Source organism: Sardina pilchardus, chromosome 8, assembly GCF_963854185.1.
Source record: "Sardina pilchardus chromosome 8, fSarPil1.1, whole genome shotgun sequence".
Classification (NCBI taxonomy): Eukaryota; Metazoa; Chordata; class Actinopteri; order Clupeiformes; family Clupeidae; genus Sardina; species Sardina pilchardus.
Genome location: NC_085001.1, coordinates 6,926,925 through 6,950,049, shown reverse-complemented (window position 1 = coordinate 6,950,049; position 23,125 = coordinate 6,926,925). Strand labels below are relative to the sequence as shown.

General features: G+C 43.2%; 3 protein-coding genes and 15 non-coding genes across 18 annotated transcripts in view; 16 read left to right on the top strand and 2 right to left on the bottom strand.

Annotated features, from left to right (window-relative positions):
* The first annotated feature begins 58 nt into the window (after positions 1-58).
* trnac-gca (transfer RNA cysteine (anticodon GCA)) lies at positions 59-130 on the top strand. Its single transcript has one exon. It is a non-coding gene; the product is annotated as a tRNA-Cys (tRNA).
* A 193-nt stretch (positions 131-323) lies between these two features.
* trnal-caa (transfer RNA leucine (anticodon CAA)) lies at positions 324-434 on the top strand. The gene is made up of 2 exons: positions 324-361; positions 389-434. It is a non-coding gene; the product is annotated as a tRNA-Leu (tRNA).
* A 160-nt stretch (positions 435-594) lies between these two features.
* On the top strand, positions 595-666 carry trnac-gca (transfer RNA cysteine (anticodon GCA)). Its single transcript has one exon. It is a non-coding gene; the product is annotated as a tRNA-Cys (tRNA).
* A 193-nt stretch (positions 667-859) lies between these two features.
* On the top strand, positions 860-970 carry trnal-caa (transfer RNA leucine (anticodon CAA)). The gene is made up of 2 exons: positions 860-897; positions 925-970. It is a non-coding gene; the product is annotated as a tRNA-Leu (tRNA).
* A 160-nt stretch (positions 971-1,130) lies between these two features.
* trnac-gca (transfer RNA cysteine (anticodon GCA)) lies at positions 1,131-1,202 on the top strand. The gene has a single exon. It is a non-coding gene; the product is annotated as a tRNA-Cys (tRNA).
* A 193-nt stretch (positions 1,203-1,395) lies between these two features.
* On the top strand, positions 1,396-1,506 carry trnal-caa (transfer RNA leucine (anticodon CAA)). The gene is made up of 2 exons: positions 1,396-1,433; positions 1,461-1,506. It is a non-coding gene; the product is annotated as a tRNA-Leu (tRNA).
* A 160-nt stretch (positions 1,507-1,666) lies between these two features.
* Positions 1,667-1,738, top strand: trnac-gca (transfer RNA cysteine (anticodon GCA)). The gene has a single exon. It is a non-coding gene; the product is annotated as a tRNA-Cys (tRNA).
* A 193-nt stretch (positions 1,739-1,931) lies between these two features.
* On the top strand, positions 1,932-2,042 carry trnal-caa (transfer RNA leucine (anticodon CAA)). Its single transcript has 2 exons — positions 1,932-1,969; positions 1,997-2,042. It is a non-coding gene; the product is annotated as a tRNA-Leu (tRNA).
* A 160-nt stretch (positions 2,043-2,202) lies between these two features.
* Positions 2,203-2,274, top strand: trnac-gca (transfer RNA cysteine (anticodon GCA)). The gene has a single exon. It is a non-coding gene; the product is annotated as a tRNA-Cys (tRNA).
* Positions 2,275-2,467: 193 nt separating this feature from the next.
* On the top strand, positions 2,468-2,578 carry trnal-caa (transfer RNA leucine (anticodon CAA)). The gene is made up of 2 exons: positions 2,468-2,505; positions 2,533-2,578. It is a non-coding gene; the product is annotated as a tRNA-Leu (tRNA).
* A 160-nt stretch (positions 2,579-2,738) lies between these two features.
* trnac-gca (transfer RNA cysteine (anticodon GCA)) lies at positions 2,739-2,810 on the top strand. The gene has a single exon. It is a non-coding gene; the product is annotated as a tRNA-Cys (tRNA).
* Positions 2,811-3,003: 193 nt separating this feature from the next.
* Positions 3,004-3,114, top strand: trnal-caa (transfer RNA leucine (anticodon CAA)). Its single transcript has 2 exons — positions 3,004-3,041; positions 3,069-3,114. It is a non-coding gene; the product is annotated as a tRNA-Leu (tRNA).
* Positions 3,115-3,273: 159 nt separating this feature from the next.
* trnac-gca (transfer RNA cysteine (anticodon GCA)) lies at positions 3,274-3,345 on the top strand. Its single transcript has one exon. It is a non-coding gene; the product is annotated as a tRNA-Cys (tRNA).
* Positions 3,346-3,538: 193 nt separating this feature from the next.
* trnal-caa (transfer RNA leucine (anticodon CAA)) lies at positions 3,539-3,649 on the top strand. Its single transcript has 2 exons — positions 3,539-3,576; positions 3,604-3,649. It is a non-coding gene; the product is annotated as a tRNA-Leu (tRNA).
* A 160-nt stretch (positions 3,650-3,809) lies between these two features.
* trnac-gca (transfer RNA cysteine (anticodon GCA)) lies at positions 3,810-3,881 on the top strand. The gene has a single exon. It is a non-coding gene; the product is annotated as a tRNA-Cys (tRNA).
* A 7,905-nt stretch (positions 3,882-11,786) lies between these two features.
* On the bottom strand, positions 11,787-14,721 carry LOC134088532 (transcriptional activator protein Pur-beta-like). The gene has a single exon (XM_062542522.1). It carries the CDS (start codon positions 14,719-14,721, stop codon positions 13,795-13,797), a length of 927 nt encoding a protein of 308 aa, XP_062398506.1. The 3' UTR covers positions 11,787-13,794.
* A 1,431-nt stretch (positions 14,722-16,152) lies between these two features.
* On the top strand, positions 16,153-19,457 carry LOC134088531 (histone H2A.V). Its single transcript, XM_062542521.1, has 5 exons — positions 16,153-16,303; positions 17,831-17,908; positions 18,030-18,143; positions 18,493-18,622; positions 19,105-19,457. The coding sequence occupies exons 1-5, from the start codon at positions 16,301-16,303 to the stop codon at positions 19,164-19,166; spliced, it is 387 nt and encodes a 128-aa protein (XP_062398505.1). The 5' UTR covers positions 16,153-16,300; the 3' UTR covers positions 19,167-19,457.
* Positions 19,458-21,004: 1,547 nt separating this feature from the next.
* hs3st1l2 (heparan sulfate (glucosamine) 3-O-sulfotransferase 1-like 2) overlaps positions 21,005-23,125 on the bottom strand; it is a 2,241-nt gene continuing 120 nt past the window's right edge. The window contains exon 1 of the mRNA XM_062543949.1: positions 21,005-23,125. This exon is cut by the window's right edge and continues 120 nt beyond it. Within this exon, the coding sequence (XP_062399933.1) occupies positions 22,074-23,078 (1,005 nt within the window). The 5' untranslated portion in view covers positions 23,079-23,125 and the 3' untranslated portion in view covers positions 21,005-22,073.

The window sequence follows — 23,125 nt, the reverse complement described above, 5'->3', positions numbered from 1 at the left end:
CGTTTCAGCCACAGCGTGATACAAACAGAGCACCAACCGCGCTCCACCGTGCTGTGCAGGGGGTATAGCTCAGTGGTAGAGCATTTGACTGCAGATCAAGAGGTCCCAGGTTCAAATCCTGGTGCCCCCTAAAACATGCTCACAAGCGGGCCTCTTCGCCAGCTGTGTGCGTCTGCCTGTCTGTTTTACCGTTGTTGTGTCAGCCTGGCAAACCGGCCACTCAGAGACCTGAAAGCAAAAGCCTCAGCTGAAAACGAAATCAAAGGCTGCTCGTCCGCGAAGGCCGCAACCTTCGAGCAGCCCGCGTCACCTCAGCTGTGCCAGTCAGGATGGCCGAGCGGTCTAAGGCGCCAGACTCAAGGCGATGTGCCTTCCTCAGTCAAGGGATTTCTGGTCTCCGAATGGAGGCGTGGGTTCGAATCCCACTTCTGACATAGGCTTTTATTTCGAGCGACATGCCTACCTAAACCGTCTGCCAGCGCAGACTTTTCGATGTCTCCACAAAAAAGGATGCCAGCTCTCAGCCTCGCGCCCGCCGTTTCAGCCACAGCGTGATACAAACAGAGCACCAACCGCGCTCCACCGTGCTGTGCAGGGGGTATAGCTCAGTGGTAGAGCATTTGACTGCAGATCAAGAGGTCCCAGGTTCAAATCCTGGTGCCCCCTAAAACATGCTCACAAGCGGGCCTCTTCGCCAGCTGTGTGCGTCTGCCTGTCTGTTTTACCGTTGTTGTGTCAGCCTGGCAAACCGGCCACTCAGAGACCTGAAAGCAAAAGCCTCAGCTGAAAACGAAATCAAAGGCTGCTCGTCCGCGAAGGCCGCAACCTTCGAGCAGCCCGCGTCACCTCAGCTGTGCCAGTCAGGATGGCCGAGCGGTCTAAGGCGCCAGACTCAAGGCGATGTGCCTTCCTCAGTCAAGGGATTTCTGGTCTCCGAATGGAGGCGTGGGTTCGAATCCCACTTCTGACATAGGCTTTTATTTCGAGCGACATGCCTACCTAAACCGTCTGCCAGCGCAGACTTTTCGATGTCTCCACAAAAAAGGATGCCAGCTCTCAGCCTCGCGCCCGCCGTTTCAGCCACAGCGTGATACAAACAGAGCACCAACCGCGCTCCACCGTGCTGTGCAGGGGGTATAGCTCAGTGGTAGAGCATTTGACTGCAGATCAAGAGGTCCCAGGTTCAAATCCTGGTGCCCCCTAAAACATGCTCACAAGCGGGCCTCTTCGCCAGCTGTGTGCGTCTGCCTGTCTGTTTTACCGTTGTTGTGTCAGCCTGGCAAACCGGCCACTCAGAGACCTGAAAGCAAAAGCCTCAGCTGAAAACGAAATCAAAGGCTGCTCGTCCGCGAAGGCCGCAACCTTCGAGCAGCCCGCGTCACCTCAGCTGTGCCAGTCAGGATGGCCGAGCGGTCTAAGGCGCCAGACTCAAGGCGATGTGCCTTCCTCAGTCAAGGGATTTCTGGTCTCCGAATGGAGGCGTGGGTTCGAATCCCACTTCTGACATAGGCTTTTATTTCGAGCGACATGCCTACCTAAACCGTCTGCCAGCGCAGACTTTTCGATGTCTCCACAAAAAAGGATGCCAGCTCTCAGCCTCGCGCCCGCCGTTTCAGCCACAGCGTGATACAAACAGAGCACCAACCGCGCCCCACCGTGCTGTGCAGGGGGTATAGCTCAGTGGTAGAGCATTTGACTGCAGATCAAGAGGTCCCAGGTTCAAATCCTGGTGCCCCCTAAAACATGCTCACAAGCGGGCCTCTTCGCCAGCTGTGTGCGTCTGCCTGTCTGTTTTACCGTTGTTGTGTCAGCCTGGCAAACCGGCCACTCAGAGACCTGAAAGCAAAAGCCTCAGCTGAAAACGAAATCAAAGGCTGCTCGTCCGCGAAGGCCGCAACCTTCGAGCAGCCCGCGTCACCTCAGCTGTGCCAGTCAGGATGGCCGAGCGGTCTAAGGCGCCAGACTCAAGGCGATGTGCCTTCCTCAGTCAAGGGATTTCTGGTCTCCGAATGGGGGCGTGGGTTCGAATCCCACTTCTGACATAGGCTTTTATTTCGAGCGACATGCCTACCTAAACCGTCTGCCAGCGCAGACTTTTCGATGTCTCCACAAAAAAGGATGCCAGCTCTCAGCCTCGCGCCCGCCGTTTCAGCCACAGCGTGATACAAACAGAGCACCAACCGCGCTCCACCGTGCTGTGCAGGGGGTATAGCTCAGTGGTAGAGCATTTGACTGCAGATCAAGAGGTCCCAGGTTCAAATCCTGGTGCCCCCTAAAACATGCTCACAAGCGGGCCTCTTCGCCAGCTGTGTGCGTCTGCCTGTCTGTTTTACCGTTGTTGTGTCAGCCTGGCAAACCGGCCACTCAGAGACCTGAAAGCAAAAGCCTCAGCTGAAAACGAAATCAAAGGCTGCTCGTCCGCGAAGGCCGCAACCTTCGAGCAGCCCGCGTCACCTCAGCTGTGCCAGTCAGGATGGCCGAGCGGTCTAAGGCGCCAGACTCAAGGCGATGTGCCTTCCTCAGTCAAGGGATTTCTGGTCTCCGAATGGGGGCGTGGGTTCGAATCCCACTTCTGACATAGGCTTTTATTTCGAGCGACATGCCTACCTAAACCGTCTGCCAGCGCAGACTTTTCGATGTCTCCACAAAAAAGGATGCCAGCTCTCAGCCTCGCGCCCGCCGTTTCAGCCACAGCGTGATACAAACAGAGCACCAACCGCGCCCCACCGTGCTGTGCAGGGGGTATAGCTCAGTGGTAGAGCATTTGACTGCAGATCAAGAGGTCCCAGGTTCAAATCCTGGTGCCCCCTAAAACATGCTCACAAGCGGGCCTCTTCGCCAGCTGTGTTCGTTTGCCTGTCTGTTTTACCGTTGTTGTGTCAGCCTGGCAAAACGGCCACTCAGAGACCTGAAAGCAAAAGCCTCAGCTGAAAACGAAATCAAAGGCTGCTCGTCCGCGAAGGCCGCAACCTTCGAGCAGCCCGCGTCACCTCAGCTGTGCCAGTCAGGATGGCCGAGCGGTCTAAGGCGCCAGACTCAAGGCGATGTGCCTTCCTCAGTCAAGGGATTTCTGGTCTCCGAATGGAGGCGTGGGTTCGAATCCCACTTCTGACATAGGCTTTTATTTCGAGCGACATGCCTACCTAAACCGTCTGCCAGCGCAGACTTTTCGATGTCTCCACAAAAAAGGATGCCAGCTCTCAGCCTCGCGCCCGCCGTTTCAGCCACAGCGTGATACAAACAGAGCACCAACCGCGCTCCACTGGCTGTGCAGGGGGTATAGCTCAGTGGTAGAGCATTTGACTGCAGATCAAGAGGTCCCAGGTTCAAATCCTGGTGCCCCCTAAAACATGCTCACAAGCGGGCCTCTTCGCCAGCTGTGTGCGTCTGCCTGTCTGTTTTACCGTTGTTGTGTCAGCCTGGCAAACCGGCCACTCAGAGACCTGAAAGCAAAAGCCTCAGCTGAAAACGAAATCAAAGGCTGCTCGTCCGCGAAGGCCGCAACCTTCGAGCAGCCCGCGTCACCTCAGCTGTGCCAGTCAGGATGGCCGAGCGGTCTAAGGCGCCAGACTCAAGGCGATGTGCCTTCCTCAGTCAAGGGATTTCTGGTCTCCGAATGGAGGCGTGGGTTCGAATCCCACTTCTGACATAGGCTTTTATTTCGAGCGACATGCCTACCTAAACCGTCTGCCAGCGCAGACTTTTCGATGTCTCCACAAAAAAGGATGCCAGCTCTCAGCCTCGCGCCCGCCGTTTCAGCCACAGCGTGATACAAACAGAGCACCAACCGCGCTCCACCGTGCTGTGCAGGGGGTATAGCTCAGTGGTAGAGCATTTGACTGCAGATCAAGAGGTCCCAGGTTCAAATCCTGGTGCCCCCTAAAACATGCTCACAAACGGGCCTGCTGTGTGCGTTTGCCTGTCTGTTTTACCATTGTTGTCTGTTTAGAAATGCACCACCTTTTTTGTCTCACCTTACTTGGTCGTGTGACTTCTCGTGTAACTGTATTTTAATAGGGAAAATATGGAGGTGTTTGGTCGCTTCTAACTTAATTTCTGTTTGGATCCTAATGAATGCATTGGGCTAGCTAAGTGCTATCAAAGTTGCCCCGCGCCAGAGCCAGTGAGTGCACGCATTGAAACGTGTGAGGTATGTATCAATTCGTCTTAGTTAAGGGAATAACATAGTTTAATATGAAAAAACGGTGAAGTGTTCCTTTAACATATTGCTAAAAGGTGTTTATTATTTGGATGTCTGATGTATCGTTTTCTATGTTTATGAATTGTCTCTTTTACAGTTTTTGCCTATTGCTTACACACTAAAATCAAATGCTTACACCAAAGCCTCAATACCTAAAATTCTTGCATTATACTTTACACACAGTGTAACTATTACCGGCCTCCAAGTCTAGGGGAGCTTGGGGCACGGCACGACCACGTTCCCTTAAAACACAAAGAGAACGGACAAGGCAAGGTTCAGGTGTTGCACACTGGCATTCCATTTATTAGTTTAAAACAATGCGTTCAGCATAAATACTTTTACTATTGCAGGATATCAACCACTGTTCAGACACACTAAACACTAAATAGCATCATACACATTAAATCATTAACATCTCTGGTAAGAATACATATATGCAATTGAGAATAAGCATCCAGCAACCAATTCATCCATTTGTCACTAAATATCATCACACACATTACATCATTAACATCCTTGATCAGAATATGTATTTAAGAATAAACATTCAACAACCAATTCATCCCTTTGTAACCTCACTAAAAAGGCAATGGCCACATGGTTAATGGAGGCACCAAACATTTGCTTGCATTAACATTCATTTAATTGTAATAAGAATCACTCAACGCATTCAACATTCAACACATTAACCAGTAATTTCTACCAAGCAATCTTAGATGGCAACAGTAAGATTAAAAATGAAACATACCTTAAAACACAAAGAGAACGGACAAGGCAAGGTTCAGGTGTTGCACACTGGCATTCAACATTCCTTCTTCTCTGCCAGCTATATAGCACCTGTCCCCCATTCCCATCCCTCTCTCCCAGGGTGCCATCTACAGGCCTGGAGACCCCGTCCTTGATATTTTACCCGACAGCAAACTGGATGTGTGCAATGTATACCATGTCAAACTAAAACATACAAGCATTTTAATTGAAAATATTACTCATGCGAATTAAAAATCATTACTGCAGAAAGACACAAAATGGTTCCTTTCTGGACCCCCAACATAACCATAGCTTAAACACATTCTCTGCTTTGCACATTGTTTGCAATTCTGCAAAACCCTTTTTGCGAAACACTACACACATTTTCTTTATGCAAAACCCTTTTTGCAAAACACTACACACTTTTTCCTACATTAAACACTTTGGGTAAAAAAAACAAAATACCCTGATATCATTGGGAAAACACTTTGTTCAAAATGCTAAACTCATCTGGCAATTGCAAGCACTTACTTATACACCTGAAAACACGTGCACAGAAAACATAACACCAATCGGTCTGAACCTTAGCACTACAAATAGGCCTCAGGTAAGCCATTTTGAGAACTATGGGTGCCTCTCAACATCTCTCCTCGATCCTCGATGCTTGATCCTCGAGGGGCGTTCCCACTGATCTATAACTAGCACTGGATAGACTATCCCATTGTTGTCACCCCATCATTCTTTATCTAGATCAGTGAGGACGAGGATCGAGGAAGGAAGTGGTGTATAGGAAGGGGTGTATACAGTTTTTGCCTATTGCTTACAACGTTTTCTACGTTTTGCAGAATTTGGCTCATTATTTCAAAACTCTACACACAGCTATATAACACATAGCACTTGGGGATAAACAACTCACATCTATGCCAAAATGAAACACTACAATCAAAACATAACACTCCTTTCTAAAAACTAAATTCTTGCAACAAAACTGTACACACAAGCACCATTTGAATTACCCTTATATCACCAGTAACACACTGATGCACTCTATAGAAAACACTGCCGTCTGTGTTTCTATTTTTGTATTTTATTTGGTCATTTTCTCAGACCTCATCTTCTGTAAAAACTCTAAAGTAGATTTTCTGCAGTAATCAAAACAAGAGTTTTTACAAAAAACAAACATTCTTACAGATATAAAGAGAAATAGAAAAGTCAAATATAGCAACAAAACAAAAGTAAAAAAAATTACTGGATCATTTGTGATTGAAAAACACAACAAAATATATCATATATCATACACACATACAATGGGGGGGATTGATCCCCAATGTCTCCACATGCCTCTTGCCATATTGCCTGCAGAAGAGGTATGCAGGCGTGTGGTTGGCGATCATTTACTTTCCACCACCATGCAGAACTATTTCCTCAAATGCATTTAGGGGCTGTAAGCGGGCAGGTATACAACTTTTGATATATGAATTGTCTCCATGCTTGCAAAGTTCTCAAAATGGCTTACTGGAGGCCTATTTGTAGTGTTAAGGTTCAGACCGATTGGTGCTCTGTTTTCTGTGCACGTGTTTTCAGGTGTATAAGTAAGTGCCTACAATTGCCAGATGAGTTTTACATTTTGAACAAAGTGTTTTCCCAGTGATACCAGGGGATTTTGTTTTTGCACAAAGTGTCTTATGTAAGAAAACGTGTGTAGTGTTTCGCAAAAAGTGTTTTGCAGAATTGCAAACAATGTGCAAAGCAGAGAATGTGTTTAAGCTATGGTCACACTGTGTGTAAAGTATAATACAAGAGGTTGAGGTATTGAGGCTTTGGTGTAAGCATTTGATTTTAGTGTGTAAGCAATAGGCAAAAACTGTAAAAGACCAAATGAGAGGCACCCAATGAGAGTAAGAAGTATAGGAGGACAAGGAGAGAGAGCTGTCGGATGTGGAAGAGGACAAGGAGAAAGACAAGGACCAGTGCAGAGATATGTCTCAGATGACATCAGGGCTGCTCTGGTCTGAGATTGGTTCAACAACCATATCAATTTCATATATCAAAAGTTGCATACCTGCCCCCTTACAGCCCATTTCTAAATGCAATTGAGGAATTACAGTATTTTCTGCATGGCGGTGGAAAGTTCATGTGAAGACATTGGGGATCAATCCCCCCCAGCCCCCACCACATACACACTACAGTAACTTGCACATACTGTATACACACTCACAGACACACACACACACACACACACTCACATGCACATACACATTCACAGACATACACACACACACACACACACACACACACACACACACACACACACACACAAAACAAATATGTATGTTGTTTTTTTTTCAATCGCAAATGATCCAGTAATTGTTTTTTTTTCTTTTGTTTTGTTGCTATATTTGACGTTTCTATTTCTCTTTATTTCTGTAAGAATGTTTGTTTTTTGTAAAATCTCTTGATTGATTACAACTTTTGAGTTTTACAGAAGACGAGGTTTGAGAAAATGACCAAAAAAGATAATAAAAAAAAAAATACAAAGACGGCAGTGTTTCATGTAAAGCACATCAGTGTGTTACTGGTGATATGTAGGATAATTCAAATGGTGCTTGTGTGTTTAGTTTTGTTGCAAGAATTTAGTTTGTAGAAAGGAGTGTTATGTTTTGATTGCAGTGTTTCATTTTGGCATAGATGTGAGTTGTTTATCCCCAAGTGCTATGTCTTATATAGCTGTGTGTAGAGTTTTGACATAATGAGCCAAATGCTGCAAAACGTGTGTAAGCAATAGGCAAAAACTGTAAACTACCCAGTAGTTGAGTGTGCCTGCAAAAGGCACCGCACAGTGGCTTACCTCAGTGAGCACTGAGGTAGATCAGGAGCTCATGAGTCTCCTCCATTCAGATGAGGGCGTGTTAGTCCTCTTGGCTGCAGGACTCATGGAGAGATATCTAAGAGCTGATATAGAGCCTCCTGTTACGGGTTGATGCCACTGTATCAAAGAGTAATAAGTGTGTACCAACACAATTGATACATGTGGTACGTAGGGTAATGGCAGACATGTTCCAAGACATCAAAGACAACATACATGTCATATGTGCGTGCAAGTAATTAACACTTGACAGGTTTATTCCACTGTATCAAAGAGTTACAAAGGTGTAGCAGTGCAACTGTTACATGTACACTGAGGACAATGAGGCCCTGACTGGAGCTAAGAATGGTTTGTATATTACTGTAAATATATCGACCAGATTTACCCCATCCAGCAGGTCTCAGGTCAGCCCTTTGCCTCTGATGAAAAATGTTGGCAAATTGGCAAAGTTTTGTAAAAGCACTCAGTATTACAATGTAACAACTATATAGGTACCCACAAATACATAATGCAAGTATACTAGTACATCCTAGTGCATGTTGTTACACATGTTGTATCACTGTACCTAATTAGGTACAGTAGGTACACTGTAACAGTGACACATCAAAATATGTTACCATTTGGGGTTTTTTGGTTTGTTTTTTTTATCTTGAAGTTTGTTTTGGTGCATTGACCTGATGAATGGGTATTTGTCCAAGCATGTTTGTCACATTTCCAGTTGATTAGAACGTTTTAATTATTGTTTTAACTGTAAATACAGACATTTCCACTGAAGTACTAGTCGTCTTAGCCATTCCCTGACTAACAAATGTCAGCACTGTATCCTTGTGTCGTGCCTATGTTGAAAAAGGATTTAGCCTCTGTCATTTCATTTTCATACCTTTGTGAAAATGAAACTCATGATCTACTTCTGAAGGTTCAAAGACACTCATTAATTTAGAGAAGTTGAATAGGCCTATAGATAGGAAAATGCTTTTGTTTCATTTTATATAAGATTTTCTTTACCAAAGATGGCAATAATTCTGAGAATGGGGAAGCTGGTGTTTGATACTGCGTAGTGCATACATACAGTCTATGAAACCTGAACAAATGCACCCAGCGGCCCTTTGCCAAATCCGGGGTCTTGTTTTGCAGAGCTCGAATAAGTCCTCCCTCACCAGGCCATGTGCGCAGTAACCATCAAGACGGTGTGGGTGTTTATGGATGAGAGTGTGGATACTAACCAAATACATTATCTTCTGCTCAGCATTGTAACATACCACATTTAGAGACAAAACATCTGTAAAATCTGTTCAAGACTCATTTTGGTGAACATTATATAGGCCTTGTTAAACTCCAAGAGTGCAGGAAATCGGTTTCATGACTTTACCAAAGATCCTCCGCTTCAACCCCCTGACTTTAGTGACATGTCTGACCCTGGAAGTTCTTGACATTCTTCACGCAAGGACATTCTTGCTCGGTCATATACAGTACCCTCCAGAATTATTGGCACCATTGGTAAAAGTTGACTAAAAATAGGTCTAAAAAATAATCTTTAGGTGATTTATTGTACTCCCACAATGAAAACAACGAGGAAAAATACATCCTGCAAGGGAAGCAAATTTATTCTGAGAAAAAGGAAAATCTCATAAAGAAATAAATGTCTTTAATAAAAACACGTCACTCACAATTATTGGCACCCCTACTTGTAATACCTTCTTAAACCTCCCTTTGTCAATAAAACAGCATATAATATTCTTCTCTGACACCCCATTAAGATTGAGAATACAAAGTAAGGGATTTAAGACCATTCATCTTTACAAAACCTCCCCAGATCGTCCAGATTGCTAGGTCCACACTTGTGCATTCTTCTCGTTGACTCATCCCACTGTTTTTCTATGGAGTTTAGATCAGGGGACTGCTATGGCAATGTCTGAAGCTTGATTTTGTGTTCAGTAAACCATATTTGTTTTGATCTGTGCATTTGTTTTGGTTCATTGACCTGATGAATGATCCAATCATGACCAACTTTTAGGGCCTTGGCAGAGATTGTTTGATTTCCTTTGAAAAAGGTTTTTCTTGGTGTTCATGATGCCATGCACCTTAATTAGGTTCCCAAGGCCTTTGGGAATTAAAACAGCCCCACAATAGCACAGCCCCTCCACCATAATTCTGATTAGGCATGGGGTTCTTTTTAGTATAGTCATTCTTCTATGTACGCCAAAGACACCTTAAAGGGATATTCCGCCATTTTTGGAAATACGCTCATTTTCCACCTCCCCTCGAGCAAAACAATCGATATTTACCTTGTTCCCGTTCATCCAGCCATTCTGTGAGTCTGGCGATACAACTTTTAGCTTCAGCCTAGCATAGATCACTGAATCGGATTAGACCATTAGCTTCTCGCCTGCTAGCTTCATGTTTAGAAGTGACTACGATTTCTGATAATTTTCCCATTTAAAACGTGTCTCCTCTCAAGTTAGAAAGTGCAATAAGACCAACTGAAAATGAAACCTGGCGTTTTTCTAGGCTGATTTGACATGGAACTACACTCTCATCTGGCGTAATAATCAAGGCAACTTGCAAACGTACCATAGGTGCAGTGATATCGTACGCAGCATCTGAAAATAGTCCTCATAGACATCAAGCAGTAGTAGTGCCAGTAGCTGCAAGTTGCCTTGATTATTACGCCAGATGAGAATGTAGTTCCATGTCAAATCAGCCTAGAAAAACGGCAGGGTTCATTTTCAGTTGGTCTTATTGCACTTTCTAACTTGAGAGGACACACGTTTTAAATGGGAAAATTACCAGAAATATTAGTCACTTTTAAACATGAAGCTAGCAGGCGAGAAGCTAATGGTCTAATCCGATTCAATGATCTATGCTAGGCTGAAGCTAAAAGTTGTATCGCCAGACTCACAGAATGGCTGGATGAACGGGAACAAGGTAAATATCGATTGTTTTGCTCGAGGGAAGGTGGAAAATGAGCGTATTTCCACAAATGGCGGAATATCCCTTTAAGTGTTTTTAGCAAAAGAGCATAATTTTATTTTCATCTGACAATAGACCACACTCCCAGACATGTCATGATACCATTAATTAACTCCTGCCATTTACATTGTTCATTAAATGACTCTACTAGCTTTAACCTGACATGCTGTCTAAATAATCTATTAGCAGTGAGGTCACTTTTGAAGATTTTTTGGGGGGACTTGGTGACCCCAAGATGATAGCTTTGTCTGTAACTCTCAACAGTGGTTCTTATGGAATTGGAGTTCTTATATCATACCATCCTCTATACTGTGCGTGGGAGCAAAATAGCCATGGGTCTTTGTCCAAGCATGTTTGCCACATTTCTAGATGATTAGAACCTTTTAGTCATCATTTTAAGTGAAAATATAGGCATTTTCAACAAAATACCTAGTTTCCATAGACATTCTCTTACTTACAAATGTCAACACAATTTCTTTTTATTTCAATTTAGTGTATTCTCTTGTCTCTCCAATGTTGAAAAATGACTAGAGGATTTAGCCTCTGAGTGACTTCATTTTCATACCATAGTGAAAAAGAACGTCATGAACTACTTCTGAAAGTTCACAGACACTCTGATTTACTTTAAAATGTTGCATTTACATAGGAAAATGCTCCTGTTAAATGTTGTACATAATATGTTTCAGGGGTGCCAATAATTGTGAGCAAGCTGTTTTTGTTAAAAATATTTATTTCTTTATGAGATTTTCCTTTTTCTCAGAATAAATGTGCTTGCCTTGCAGGGTATATTCCTCATTGTTTTCATTGTGGGAGTAAATAAATCACCTAAAGATTATTTTTTATACCTATTTTTAGTCAACTTTTACCAAGGGTGCCAATAATTCTGGAGGGTACTGTATTGTTCATAAACTGTGTTCAACTGACCACCCAATTTGAAGAGATTAACCTCTTCAGAAATATGCCACTTAACACATCACCTGTAAAAACACACTTGTCATCTGATAAGTTTAAAATCCATTTATTCAGCAAAGAATTATATTTATTTTTGAAATGTTGTCTATTTTTTTCTCTTTTTTTTACAGCAGAGCACACAACTGAAACAGCTGCCATTTCACATAACACAGTACAGAAATAAAGATGTAGACAAAATTAATAGATATTATTAATAGAAAAGACTCTAGTATTGCTCTCATGTGGTTTAGATGACAAATTCTTTGCTGTATTGACTGACTGATTAAATTAAACAAAAAGGTAAAGAAAAGTTTCACATCAAGCTCAACGGACAGTTAATCTTTTTTTTTTCCTCAAGTGCAACAAACGCCACAATTTAAAAGTTAAACTATATAGGTAAACGTTTGGTTCCTTTATCTTCTTTACAAAACAAAAAACTTTAAAAGCCCACTGATAAATATCAACATACAGCAATATGCAAATGAGAAACACAAGGCAGTTCCAGAACAGAAGAGGCATGCAGAGTTGAAAATAGTCAAGAGTAACATGAGGATATAAAGAGGGCTTGTGTTTGATGTCTTGCACCTGAACTGAAAACTGTAGCTGACCCAGACAGCAATTGACCCTGGGTGAGATTCTGGGCTGGAATAGCAGAATCTGTTCCGGTCCAACTCTGTCCGAGTAAGACTCAAACGTAAAGTTTAAAAAGCAGGGCTAACTTTAAACCAAAACACTTTGATGATGAATGTTTTTTTTTTCTTTTTAAAAAAGCAGGCTGAAACCACTGTAAGCTGTGAGGACACAGCTAAAATATTTTGATGTAAACTCAGTAAGAATTATTTCCCCTGGATAATTGCATCCAAGCTCAATGTGTTTCAATAAGCTTGTTCAGGAAGCATTTATATGCATCTTTCATATATGTATATATATATATATATATATAGATATATATTTATATAAATATAATTCTATGTATATTTTTTCTATGCATTTTAAAAATAACTATTTTCTAACTTTGTTAGTTACCTTAAAGTATAATTCGCTTAACAGTTTTATCTGTGTTCATTTTAAGCGCTCTGTTTATTTAACAATCTAGGCTGAACCTCACCTAGGAAAACAGGTCCAAATATATTCAATTCCCTTTTCCCCCATCCTTTTGGACCTAGCCTCCATCCATTAAACACAACAAAATTGTGCTTATTTTACTCTTCTCCTTCCAATCATTTGTCAAAGGACATTCAGTGATAACTGAATTCAGAAGCTACATTCATTCCTATGTATCAATTATGACGTTAAGGGGGGTGTTTCAATTTAAATACCTAGGCTATATCAAACTAGATTAGTCTTTACATTTGTAAAAAAAAAAAAAAAAAGGAACAGGAAAACAAATGAATAAGCACCAATTCACAACCCCATGTTTGAGGAGGCTATATTATATCTGTTGAGTGATGTGCATATTCCAACTCAGATGACCAGAAGAGTTGTAGCCTACTGATAGTTAGTGGACATGCCTTGTAAGGCCTCGTAAGTCCTACCGCCTTCGCCATACTGAATCATGGTAATTATGTGCCCAAGAGAAATGTCACAACTTTTTAAGCACCAATCCTCTGTGGCTCTTTAAAAAAAATGGGATGCTGGGATGGGCAAACGCCGAGGGCTTGTACAAGGTAAGGCTAAATTCTGGCTCACACAATTTTACCTCCATTCTGGTAGCCTAAATACACATTAGAAACACATTGACATTCTCACAGCGGGAGTCCACAGTGTTATTCCTACACATGAACACTTGGGTTATAGGGATAGAGATTTACCTTAACATATCAAACTTCCGTTTTTTTTCAGCCATTTTTTCTCAAGGCCTAGCCTAGGTCTAACTACTGAAGTAGCCAATGCAGTCATTTAGCATTCTAGCTACTTATCTAAATAATTGAATTTGCTCAGTCAAAACTTTGCTCACCGTGGTAGCCTACACACAGTGATCAGTTCATCATGCACATTGAGGTCGTTCCATTTTTATCTCAGATCGCCGATGGAAACTTCGTTTCGACAGCTGACCGCATCAATCGTCATCAACGTCGTCTCCTTCCGATTCATCCGCTCTCCTCTCGTACATTTTATCCTTCTGCCTTTCTTGGATCTCTTTCATCTCCTCGGCGTAGCGGCTGAACGCACCTCCGAACTTGCTCCAGGCTTTAAATGGAATCGTAATTGAGTTTCTGTAGCTGGGCTTTACTTCGCTCAAACGCAGGAATACGCCATACTTGTTTGATCCCACGTCAAAAAAGAATCGTTTGGAGTCCACCATGATGGAAGTGCCCTCAGGAAGCTCCCCATAGCCCCCAGCGCACCCACCACCAGCCAACTCGTCATCATCTCCTCCGTAATCATCTATTAACTTGGCCAAGGCGTCACGAAATTCAATTAGACCCTGAGCAGGAAGAGCGATTGTTTGTCCAGATTGCATGCCTCCGCCAGGTACTCCTCCTCCTCCTCCAACACCGAACCCTGGCCCACGGTTGACGGTTTGTCGAATTCGGAGAAACCTCCCCCGCTGATTCTCCTTTAGATCGAGATAGTATTTCCTGTTCTCTCTGACCAGGAATTCGCTCTTCAGCGCCCTTCTCGGACCACTATCGTCGCCCCCTGAAGACTGTGCGATCTGTTCTGGACTACTGGGCCCAAGTTGGGCATAGTGTTCTATAAAATCGCCCAGGTAGTCACGAAATTCCGCCGCGACTGACATAGAAAGTGTCAGCCGACTTTTCGAGCCACCGGCTCCAACCTCAGCGATCTTGATGAACCGACCTTTCGAATTTTGTTTTACATCCAAATAGAATCGCTTATTTTGAATGTCGAGACGCTTCGAGGCCAGCTCCTGCGTCTCTTGATCTCTCTGATAGTGAAATCCACTGCCTCCACCCCCTCCACCACCACCACTGCTTCCACCGCGCTCACTCCCACTGTCACCATCCGCCATCTTCACCATCACCAGCAGCCAGCTCCTATGTTCTTCTGCGTGTCTTTGCGAACACACCCCCCTTCGCGTCGACCATGGCTACTTCCCTTCCGATTGGTCTCCCTTCTGTCAATAATGAGGCCAAACCGGGGAATGCTCTGTTCACAACAAGATGATATTACGGGTAATAGCCTTCAAATGCCATAATCTCACCCCCAAATGGCATCTCAACATGGAGCGTAAATTCTGAATTGCGACATAATAAATAGATAAAAGATATCACTTCTCAGGTGACATATCTAGCAACATGAACAAGGACCATGGTAAAATTTAAACTAGCCGAAAATTCCTTATAGAAATTCCTTATAGACCTAAAAATCATACATTGGACACCATCCATATCGTTCTGCCCATCTAGCATAATGCCATCAAAGTGCAACAAGGTTTTGACTCTGGCTGCCTGTCAATGAGAGTGATGATATATTTAGGCCTACTTGTGCGTAGCATCATTTCTGTATGCAGCTCGTAAAGCAGATCTAAATTTAGGCCTACTAGCCAGTAGTCCACATCCCTGATACGGTCCCAAATGTAAAGTTCCAGGAGTATTTGGAAGTGGAGGTTGGAATTCATGTAGCAGTAGCATAACAGTGGTAGTTCACAAATATCACAAATCATGTAGGCCTATATGTGATGATGCTATAGATACTATACTTTGACATTCAGGAATATCTTGTTGTGGTGATTGCAGTTTTTTTTAGGAAAGTTGCCCTAGCCCTTAAAAAAATTAGGCCTACACTCTTTTGATAGATAGATAGATATAGCCTACTTTATTGATCCCTAAAAGAGGAAATTAAAGATAAATAGCCTAGCCTAGAAAAATGTCAAGGTAGATAGAAACATTTGCACAGGGTAATCGAGAGAGGACATTAGGTCTACCAACATACTAAGCTATTGATGAAATTGAGTATTTATTCTTCCTATTTTGTAAAAAAAAAAAAAAAAAAACTGCAAGTCCTTTTGCAAGTTCAGTTTAATAGTGGATTTGCTTTCCTGACACATCAATTTAGCTACAAATCACATAGGCCTAATTTAGGTGTATTGGGTTATTGCTTTTTCATGTTTTGTAACGTTGTATCAAGACAAGACCATTCACCACAACAAAACGTATAGTAGGCTACAGTAGACCACTGCACACGTTTTATTCATTTAACTAATTGTGAATAGATACATCAATCTTTGTGCATTATTGAATGTGTTATGTGTGATGTGAATGGCCATCGTGTTTCGATGTTTTTGTTGTTTTCATAATCGTATTCTTAGATAACTTCTGGAAGTGCTTTTAAATGTTTATCATTCCGGTTCGTCCGTGAACACAGCATATTTCAACTCGTGTGCAAATGATTCAGAGTGGGGGATGGGTACATTTCAGCAAGGAATAAAACCATTGGATAGAATTTATATTCGAACCAACAACAAACACTGTCATTGGTCATTGACTTTGCTCGCGATAACTCCATTCTAAAACCCGTGGAGGGGTTTATTGTTCCTCTTCGTTTAGTCGATTTTTTCGTATCTTCAGATTCCTTACTTCAAATTACCAAGCGGTGAAATGGTAAGACTGTTGTCTTTCTACAAGTAGCCCCATACTCGTCTAGACGAGCACAATTTAAGTGCACAATGAGTTTACGTCTAGACATGCGAAGATATATTTGATCATGTTTGATTAACGTTAGCGATACTTAGTTAACGTTAGCTAGCAAGCCAGTTAGCAGCAAAATTGACACCACTGTCGGTGTCGTTAACATTAGCTGATCTGCTAATTTTTGTGTTGACAGTTCACTCTACTGATGTAATAGCCAACTTCTTACTGGTATCCGGAATACGCTGCATTTATTCAATTTGCGAGTTTAATATTATGTTACGCTATCTGTTTTTTAAAATACAGTAAATGTACTTCGCTTGCAATACCTCGTAGCGCAACTGGCTAACGTTAGCCCGATAGCACTAGGTAAGTTAACGCTAGCGTGCCTTAGTTGAGTCAACGTTAGCTATTTAGTGTTAACGTTAACATGCTCCTGCTGTCACGAGCACCGCAAATTAACATTTTAAGTTGAAATTACCTTTAAAGTTAGACCAAACGCTACACCTTGAAAACGCAAAATGTGATGGACCTGTTCATGGAATTCTATCATTGTTGCAAATGTCCGACGTTAGTTAGAAAAGGACAATTAATGTTTAGCTAGCAGTTGAAACAGCGCGGAGATGAGCACTAACCTGACCCTAACATTAATGTTGGTCATGGTAGTGCAAGTTATCGCTAGCTACCTAACGTTAGTTAGACTGCTAGTCACTGTTTAACCGCAGGTTTTAAATATACATTTCATTGTTCAAATAATGAACGTTAAAGGGGAAAAATTTTATCGTCACCTCGCGTTTCTCACAATTTAACGGTTAACATTTAACTCATTAACTCTCCATTACCTGCCGTCATAATAAAGGGTTTTTGTCAATATATTGGTAGGCAGTTTAAGCCGTAAATACACATAGCTAACAATACTGTTGCAGTAGTAACGTGAATAGCTTTGTCACCTTTGACCAAGTAACGTCGGATTAAAACTGAACATTACCATTGTTAGCCAGCTAACGTTAAAATTGAAGTTGCCTATGGTCATAAGGGTTAACTCTTTAAAGTCAACCCTTTTTTAGCATTATTATTATTAACGGAATGATGTCGGATAAGTGTGAATTTGTTACTTTACAAACGTGGTCCAGTGTCACTGTAACAGTGATCTCTTATGGCCGTTTTGGCAGTTTAGCCGACTTTAGCGTGTAGTGGTGGGTTCGGAAATGTTTTACACATGTGCGCTTAATTGATCAGAAACGTATCTGATCTCGGGAGTGTGGTGGGGGTCTTGGCGGGAAACCCCTCGTACTTTTTCCACGCATCTTTGCAGTCCTGCTTGTTTTGATTTCAGCACCTCCCTTGAGCGACGTGAGCTTTTCCAGGCTAACAGTTGTCCAGATTTCACGAAGTAGGCTTTCGATTCGGCTGTGCTATTTACCCTTGAACGGTTTACTATTTGTAAGAAAAATCATGACCAAAATAAAACCCACTTTTCTCCACGCTGTCATTCTACAGGCTGGCGGGAAAGCAGGAAAAGACAGTGGCAAGGCCAAGGCAAAAGCAGTGTCACGCTCACAGAGGGCAGGGCTGCAGGTAATCCATCACCCTTAACGAAGGGTAAACCCTTAACTGTGCTAGCACTGTAATAACTAAACTTAGCCAAAACACAGTCTTAATCTTGCCAACCTAACCTGTTCTCTGCATCCTCTGGTAGTTTCCCGTGGGGCGTATCCACAGGCATTTGAAGACCCGCACCACAAGCCATGGGCGCGTTGGAGCCACGGCTGCTGTCTACAGTGCAGCCATCCTTGAATATCTCACAGCAGAAGTATGTAACCTCTGACTAAAACCCACTGAAAAGCCTGTGTATGAGCATAAAACTATGTAAAGCATGTATATTAAATAGACCGAATCGGTTTGCAGTGGTACAATGTTGGAATTGCTCCATTGGGTAGAAATATAAAAATAAATAAATACATTTGGCAATTGGTCAGACATTGTTCTCAAAGGCCCGGGTATCTAGGTGATGTTCCCCAGACATGAGAGAAAAATCATATTGATGACCGAATGTAAATTGTTTTTACGTAGTTGTATTTATAACATAACATCCATTGCTAATGGAAATAGCCAGGAGTTTTATGATGATTAATTATCAGTAAAAACATGTGTCTTTACAGGTGCTTGAGTTGGCGGGTAACGCCTCTAAAGATCTGAAGGTGAAGCGTATCACCCCACGCCACTTGCAGTTGGCCATTCGTGGAGACGAGGAGTTGGACTCCCTCATCAAGGCCACTATTGCGGGTGGTGGTGAGTGCGGCTGCTTATATTTGTGTGTGTGTGGGTGTGTGTGTGTGCCTGTGTGTGTGTGTGTGTGTGTGTGTGTGTGTGTGTGTGTGTGTGTGTGTATATACCCTAAAACCCTATAGGAGCCTGACACAAAATGCTCAATTAAAAGAAAATTGAGCACAGGAAATTGTTCCATTGAGGAAAGCAGTCATATCCTTCACCTATTTTTAAAATGTCAAATCTGTTCGACCAGGTATTTGTTTGCCTGTAGAGGGAGTTGTTGCACAGCTACCAAAAAGTAGCTGCTTTCGTTGGACTTTCATGCATGCTGAAGATCATCAGTGGTGTTTCATTATATTGATTTAATGCATCTCCTTGTTTATGAAAATGACATAATGATTCTGAAGCTTATAGCATAATGGCAGATAGGTGTGAGAACAGGGGTGTCCTGTTCCTCTATCGTTACGATCTAATGTCCTGTGTGTGTTTGTGTCTGTCTACAGGTGTGATTCCTCACATCCACAAGTCCCTGATTGGCAAGAAGGGTCAGCAGAAGACTGCGTAATAACATGCCGATCCAGACTGTTAAGCTCTCCTCCACGGACTGTGACCAGACCAGTTCATGTTCCTTCTCTCCTTTTTTTTTAAATTAATTAATATTATGGCTAACTATGAGTGTTAGATTTTGTGTTTTTGTTTTATTTTCCCAAAGTAGGAAGGAGTCCCTTTGAAATTGTATGTTATAGATTTGATGGGGTATCTTTGTCGCAGTGAATTTGTTTTGATTGGCCTGGCATTTGAAAGTGTTTTATACTGAACAAAGAGCGTGTTAAAGCCATTTTATACAAAACTACAAGTCCTTGTCTTTTTGTCTCATTTCAAGCATTGAAATAATGAAATTTTCTAGTAGTGATTACTATAGAAAGAGTATGTTAAAAGCAAACCAACTATGATTGTTGCTATGATTGGTTATATAACTTTTTTGTGTTGGTGAAATGCAATTCTAATACCAATCAAACACTTATTTCACATGCTAGCATTGTGAAAAAATACCACATTGATTCAATGGTATTTACTTGCATAATGATAAACAGCTCATAATTGCTGAACAGGGAGACACAGACCATATGTTGTTGATTGTAAGTATTGACCTGCAGAGGGAGCTTTGTAATTGCCTTTGTCACCTTCATCTGCCATATTACCAGTAGGGTTAGCTTTCTCTTTGAGACAGAGCAAGCACCATAGCCTATCTGCAAAATGTGGACATGAACCATTTCAGCTATTTTCAGTCCTGTGCCTCTGTTAAACGGCGTAGGCTATACAGTAGATTTGCGTTGGACGCTTTTCTCTCCTGACTTGTACTGTAACAAAGGCTGCTGTGTCCTCTGAAGACATCATCTTAAGTAATGTAGACATCAAACACTGCTTCCTCTCTTGATGATTGGATGAGTTCGAGTGAGATGCACCACAGTTGAACTTTGCATTGTCAAAGAGAATTAACACTAGTATGCTCCCCAGTCGTCTTTAAACACAGTCAGTGCTTTTGATCCAATTTCAATGGAGAAATGTCTCCTGACAGCAACAAATAAGCCGTGATGGCTTTAAAGATTGAGTAGTGAATAAGTATGGTCTCAAGCAACAGCACTTTAGAAGAAGGAAACACCTTTTTTTTTAGCAAGAGCTTAGTGGGGAGTGGAATGGCATCGATTGATGTACTATATATTGAAGTATATATTGGTGATAGAAAGTTAATGTACTGTACCTCAGAACTTATAAGTACTTCTGAGTAAGAAAGTTTCTTGAACATGTTGCTGTACATCTCTCACACTACATGGTTGATTTATAATCTCTTCTGTTTGGTGCCTCGTGGGAATATAAAGTAGGCTACTGGAGATCTTGGATGTGTCCATGATTCTTTCAAGATAGAAAAGGCCTCAGACACTTGATTCCACTGCTTCTTACAGCCTAGAGGCCCTTGATCTTAGTACTGGGGATGATGAAGGCTGTAGTGCCTAAAACAGCCATCTATTGGGAGTATATTTGCCGACTTTTTTTTATTTATTTTTTTTTAACTTTTTTATGTATCCTAGAATCTCTTTTTCAACTCAAGTCATTAGCGGATTCATTTTTCTTGATTAGAAACACTTGGGTGAAAAATGCTGACAGGTGTCACTTCGCAAACTGATCTCACTGGAAACCTTTCAAGGAAGGCACTGACCATTTTAATAGTAGGAGCAGTTCCAAAGGGAAGGGTACGCACATCCAGAAAAGATTAAACCAGATGCCAGGTCTGACCTATAAAAGTAGGACCATGTGACAAAATTGACAGTTTATTCAGGAACTGCTGCATTTATTCACAGAAATAGAAATAATAATAATAATAATAATAATAATAAAGCATTGCTGTGCACTGAAATGCAATTCATATGTTTCAGAATTATTAATTGCAAAATTAATTTAAGATCGCAATTGTATTCAGAAAAAGAAATGTACATTGAACATTAATAAATTGAACTTAAATACATAGTTCCAACACCTACAGTAACAAACACCTGTAATTTATTTAAACAATGCCATGGTATCAAATAGGCCAGAACAAAAAAAATATGCCACAGTAGCACCAGGCTCCTTTTCAAAATAAAAAAAATGTTCTATGCCTAACAATGTGCTGTCCCAAGTACCTCTGAGTACTTTTTTAATCAAATGGGTTGAGTTGATGGACACATTCCTTCAAAACCTTTCTGAAGAGAGACATGTTTCCTCAGGTGGGATCATGTAGGCCCATCAGTCCTGAGCCTGGAAGATATTTACACATGGAACATAGCATACAGACAAAAACAGCACAGCTCTCAGTTGATGAGTTCCAAACATGATGGGCACTTGGAGAGCTGGAACTAATCGTTATTGCAGCGTGAGTGCTGGTCCAAATTGGACTCGACTGTCCCCAATTCAGTAGTTATAGAGCGATTACTTTGGCCTAGATGTGTTATTGTAGCTACTGACCGCTAATGTATCTAGCCACAGACTCAGACACAAACTAACAAGACTGCAGACAAAGTAAACAAAATGAGCATATTGCATGTCTATTATTGTTGCTGTCCTCTTCTCAGAGTGTTTACTGAAACATGCTCTGCCATTTTTAGCAATTGCATTGGTGGTCCCCTTGTTGGAACCACAGATTATTCCTGAATATTGATAACGTATTCTTTGGGCCCAACTATTCCGTTGGGCTCACTTGTTTCCGAGTTTCTCCAGTGATCAGGACGTGGACTCTCTCACCCACACCACAGTAGTCAGGAATGTTTCCTACTGAGGCATTCGATCAGAGTTCATTCCCTGGTTGATTTTCTTGGCCCTGGCCATTGATGTACAAGTGGTATTAGAAACCCCTGTTTTCCAGAGACAGGTTTTGCTGCATGTCTAGATCATACAGCAAATAGACTCCTAGGTCCACCTGACCTTGCTGGAACTATCAGCACCAGCGAAAAGTCCGACCCACCAGGTCAAAGAAGCGCTTGTTGGGCTCCCGCAGGAAGCGGCACAGCTTGTGGAATGCCCTCTGGCTGAGCGGCGCGTGCGGCCGCCCCTTGGACTCGTCCAGGCACTTGTCGTGCCCGGCGGAGACCAGGCAGTAGAAGCCCTTGGTGGTGTTGAAGTAGAAGTTGGACGGCCTGATGCGCGGCGGCAGCTCCAGGAAGAGCTCGGCCTTGCGCAGCTCCGGGTAGGGATCTCGGACCAGCGCCTCGCCGTCCACCACGTGGATCTGCTCGCGCGGGAAGTGCTCCAGCCAGCGCTGGAAGTGCACGTGGTAGAGGCTCCGTTGGAGGGCCTTGTAGCCGGGGTCGATGCGCCTGGCGCGCCTGTCGTTGCCGCCGCCGCCGTCGTCGTCGATGTCGTCGTCCAGGAGCAGCAGCTCCTCCAGGGGCTGGTAAGGCTTGTGACGCTGCAGGCGGTTGTGCAGCACCTGCGTGTAGTCGGAGACGAGCCGCTCGGCCGGGTCGCGGACGATCAGCAGCAGCCGCACCGCCGGGTTCATCTGCCAGGCGCGCTCCGGAGCCAGCGGCGCCGCAAAGTAGCCAGGGGTCTTCTCCACCGTCAGCTGGCCCGGCAGGGTGAAGGGCATCTGGGCACGGTACCAGTCCAGCCCCCGCCGGTAGTTCTCGTCCAGGTTGAAGTAGTGCACCTCGGCCTTGGCCACCTCCACGTCCGGGTGGAGGTTGAGCATCTCCAGCAGGGCGCGCGTGCCCCCTTTGCGCACGCCGATGATGATGGCTCCCGGGAGGCGCTGGGCAGTGGCATTGGTTGCGGCGGTGGCGGCAGTGGTGGTGGTCTGGGAGGGCGGCGGTGGAAGTGGGGGCAGTGCCAGGGCGGAGGCGGAGGCGGTGGCGGTGGAGGCACGGAGCTCACGCAGACACACGCACAGCTGAGCCTGCAGGACCAGCAGCAGCAGGAGGGCGAACAGCACAGTCCACAGCATGGCGCTATCTCTCTCTCTCAGACACACACACACACACACACACACAC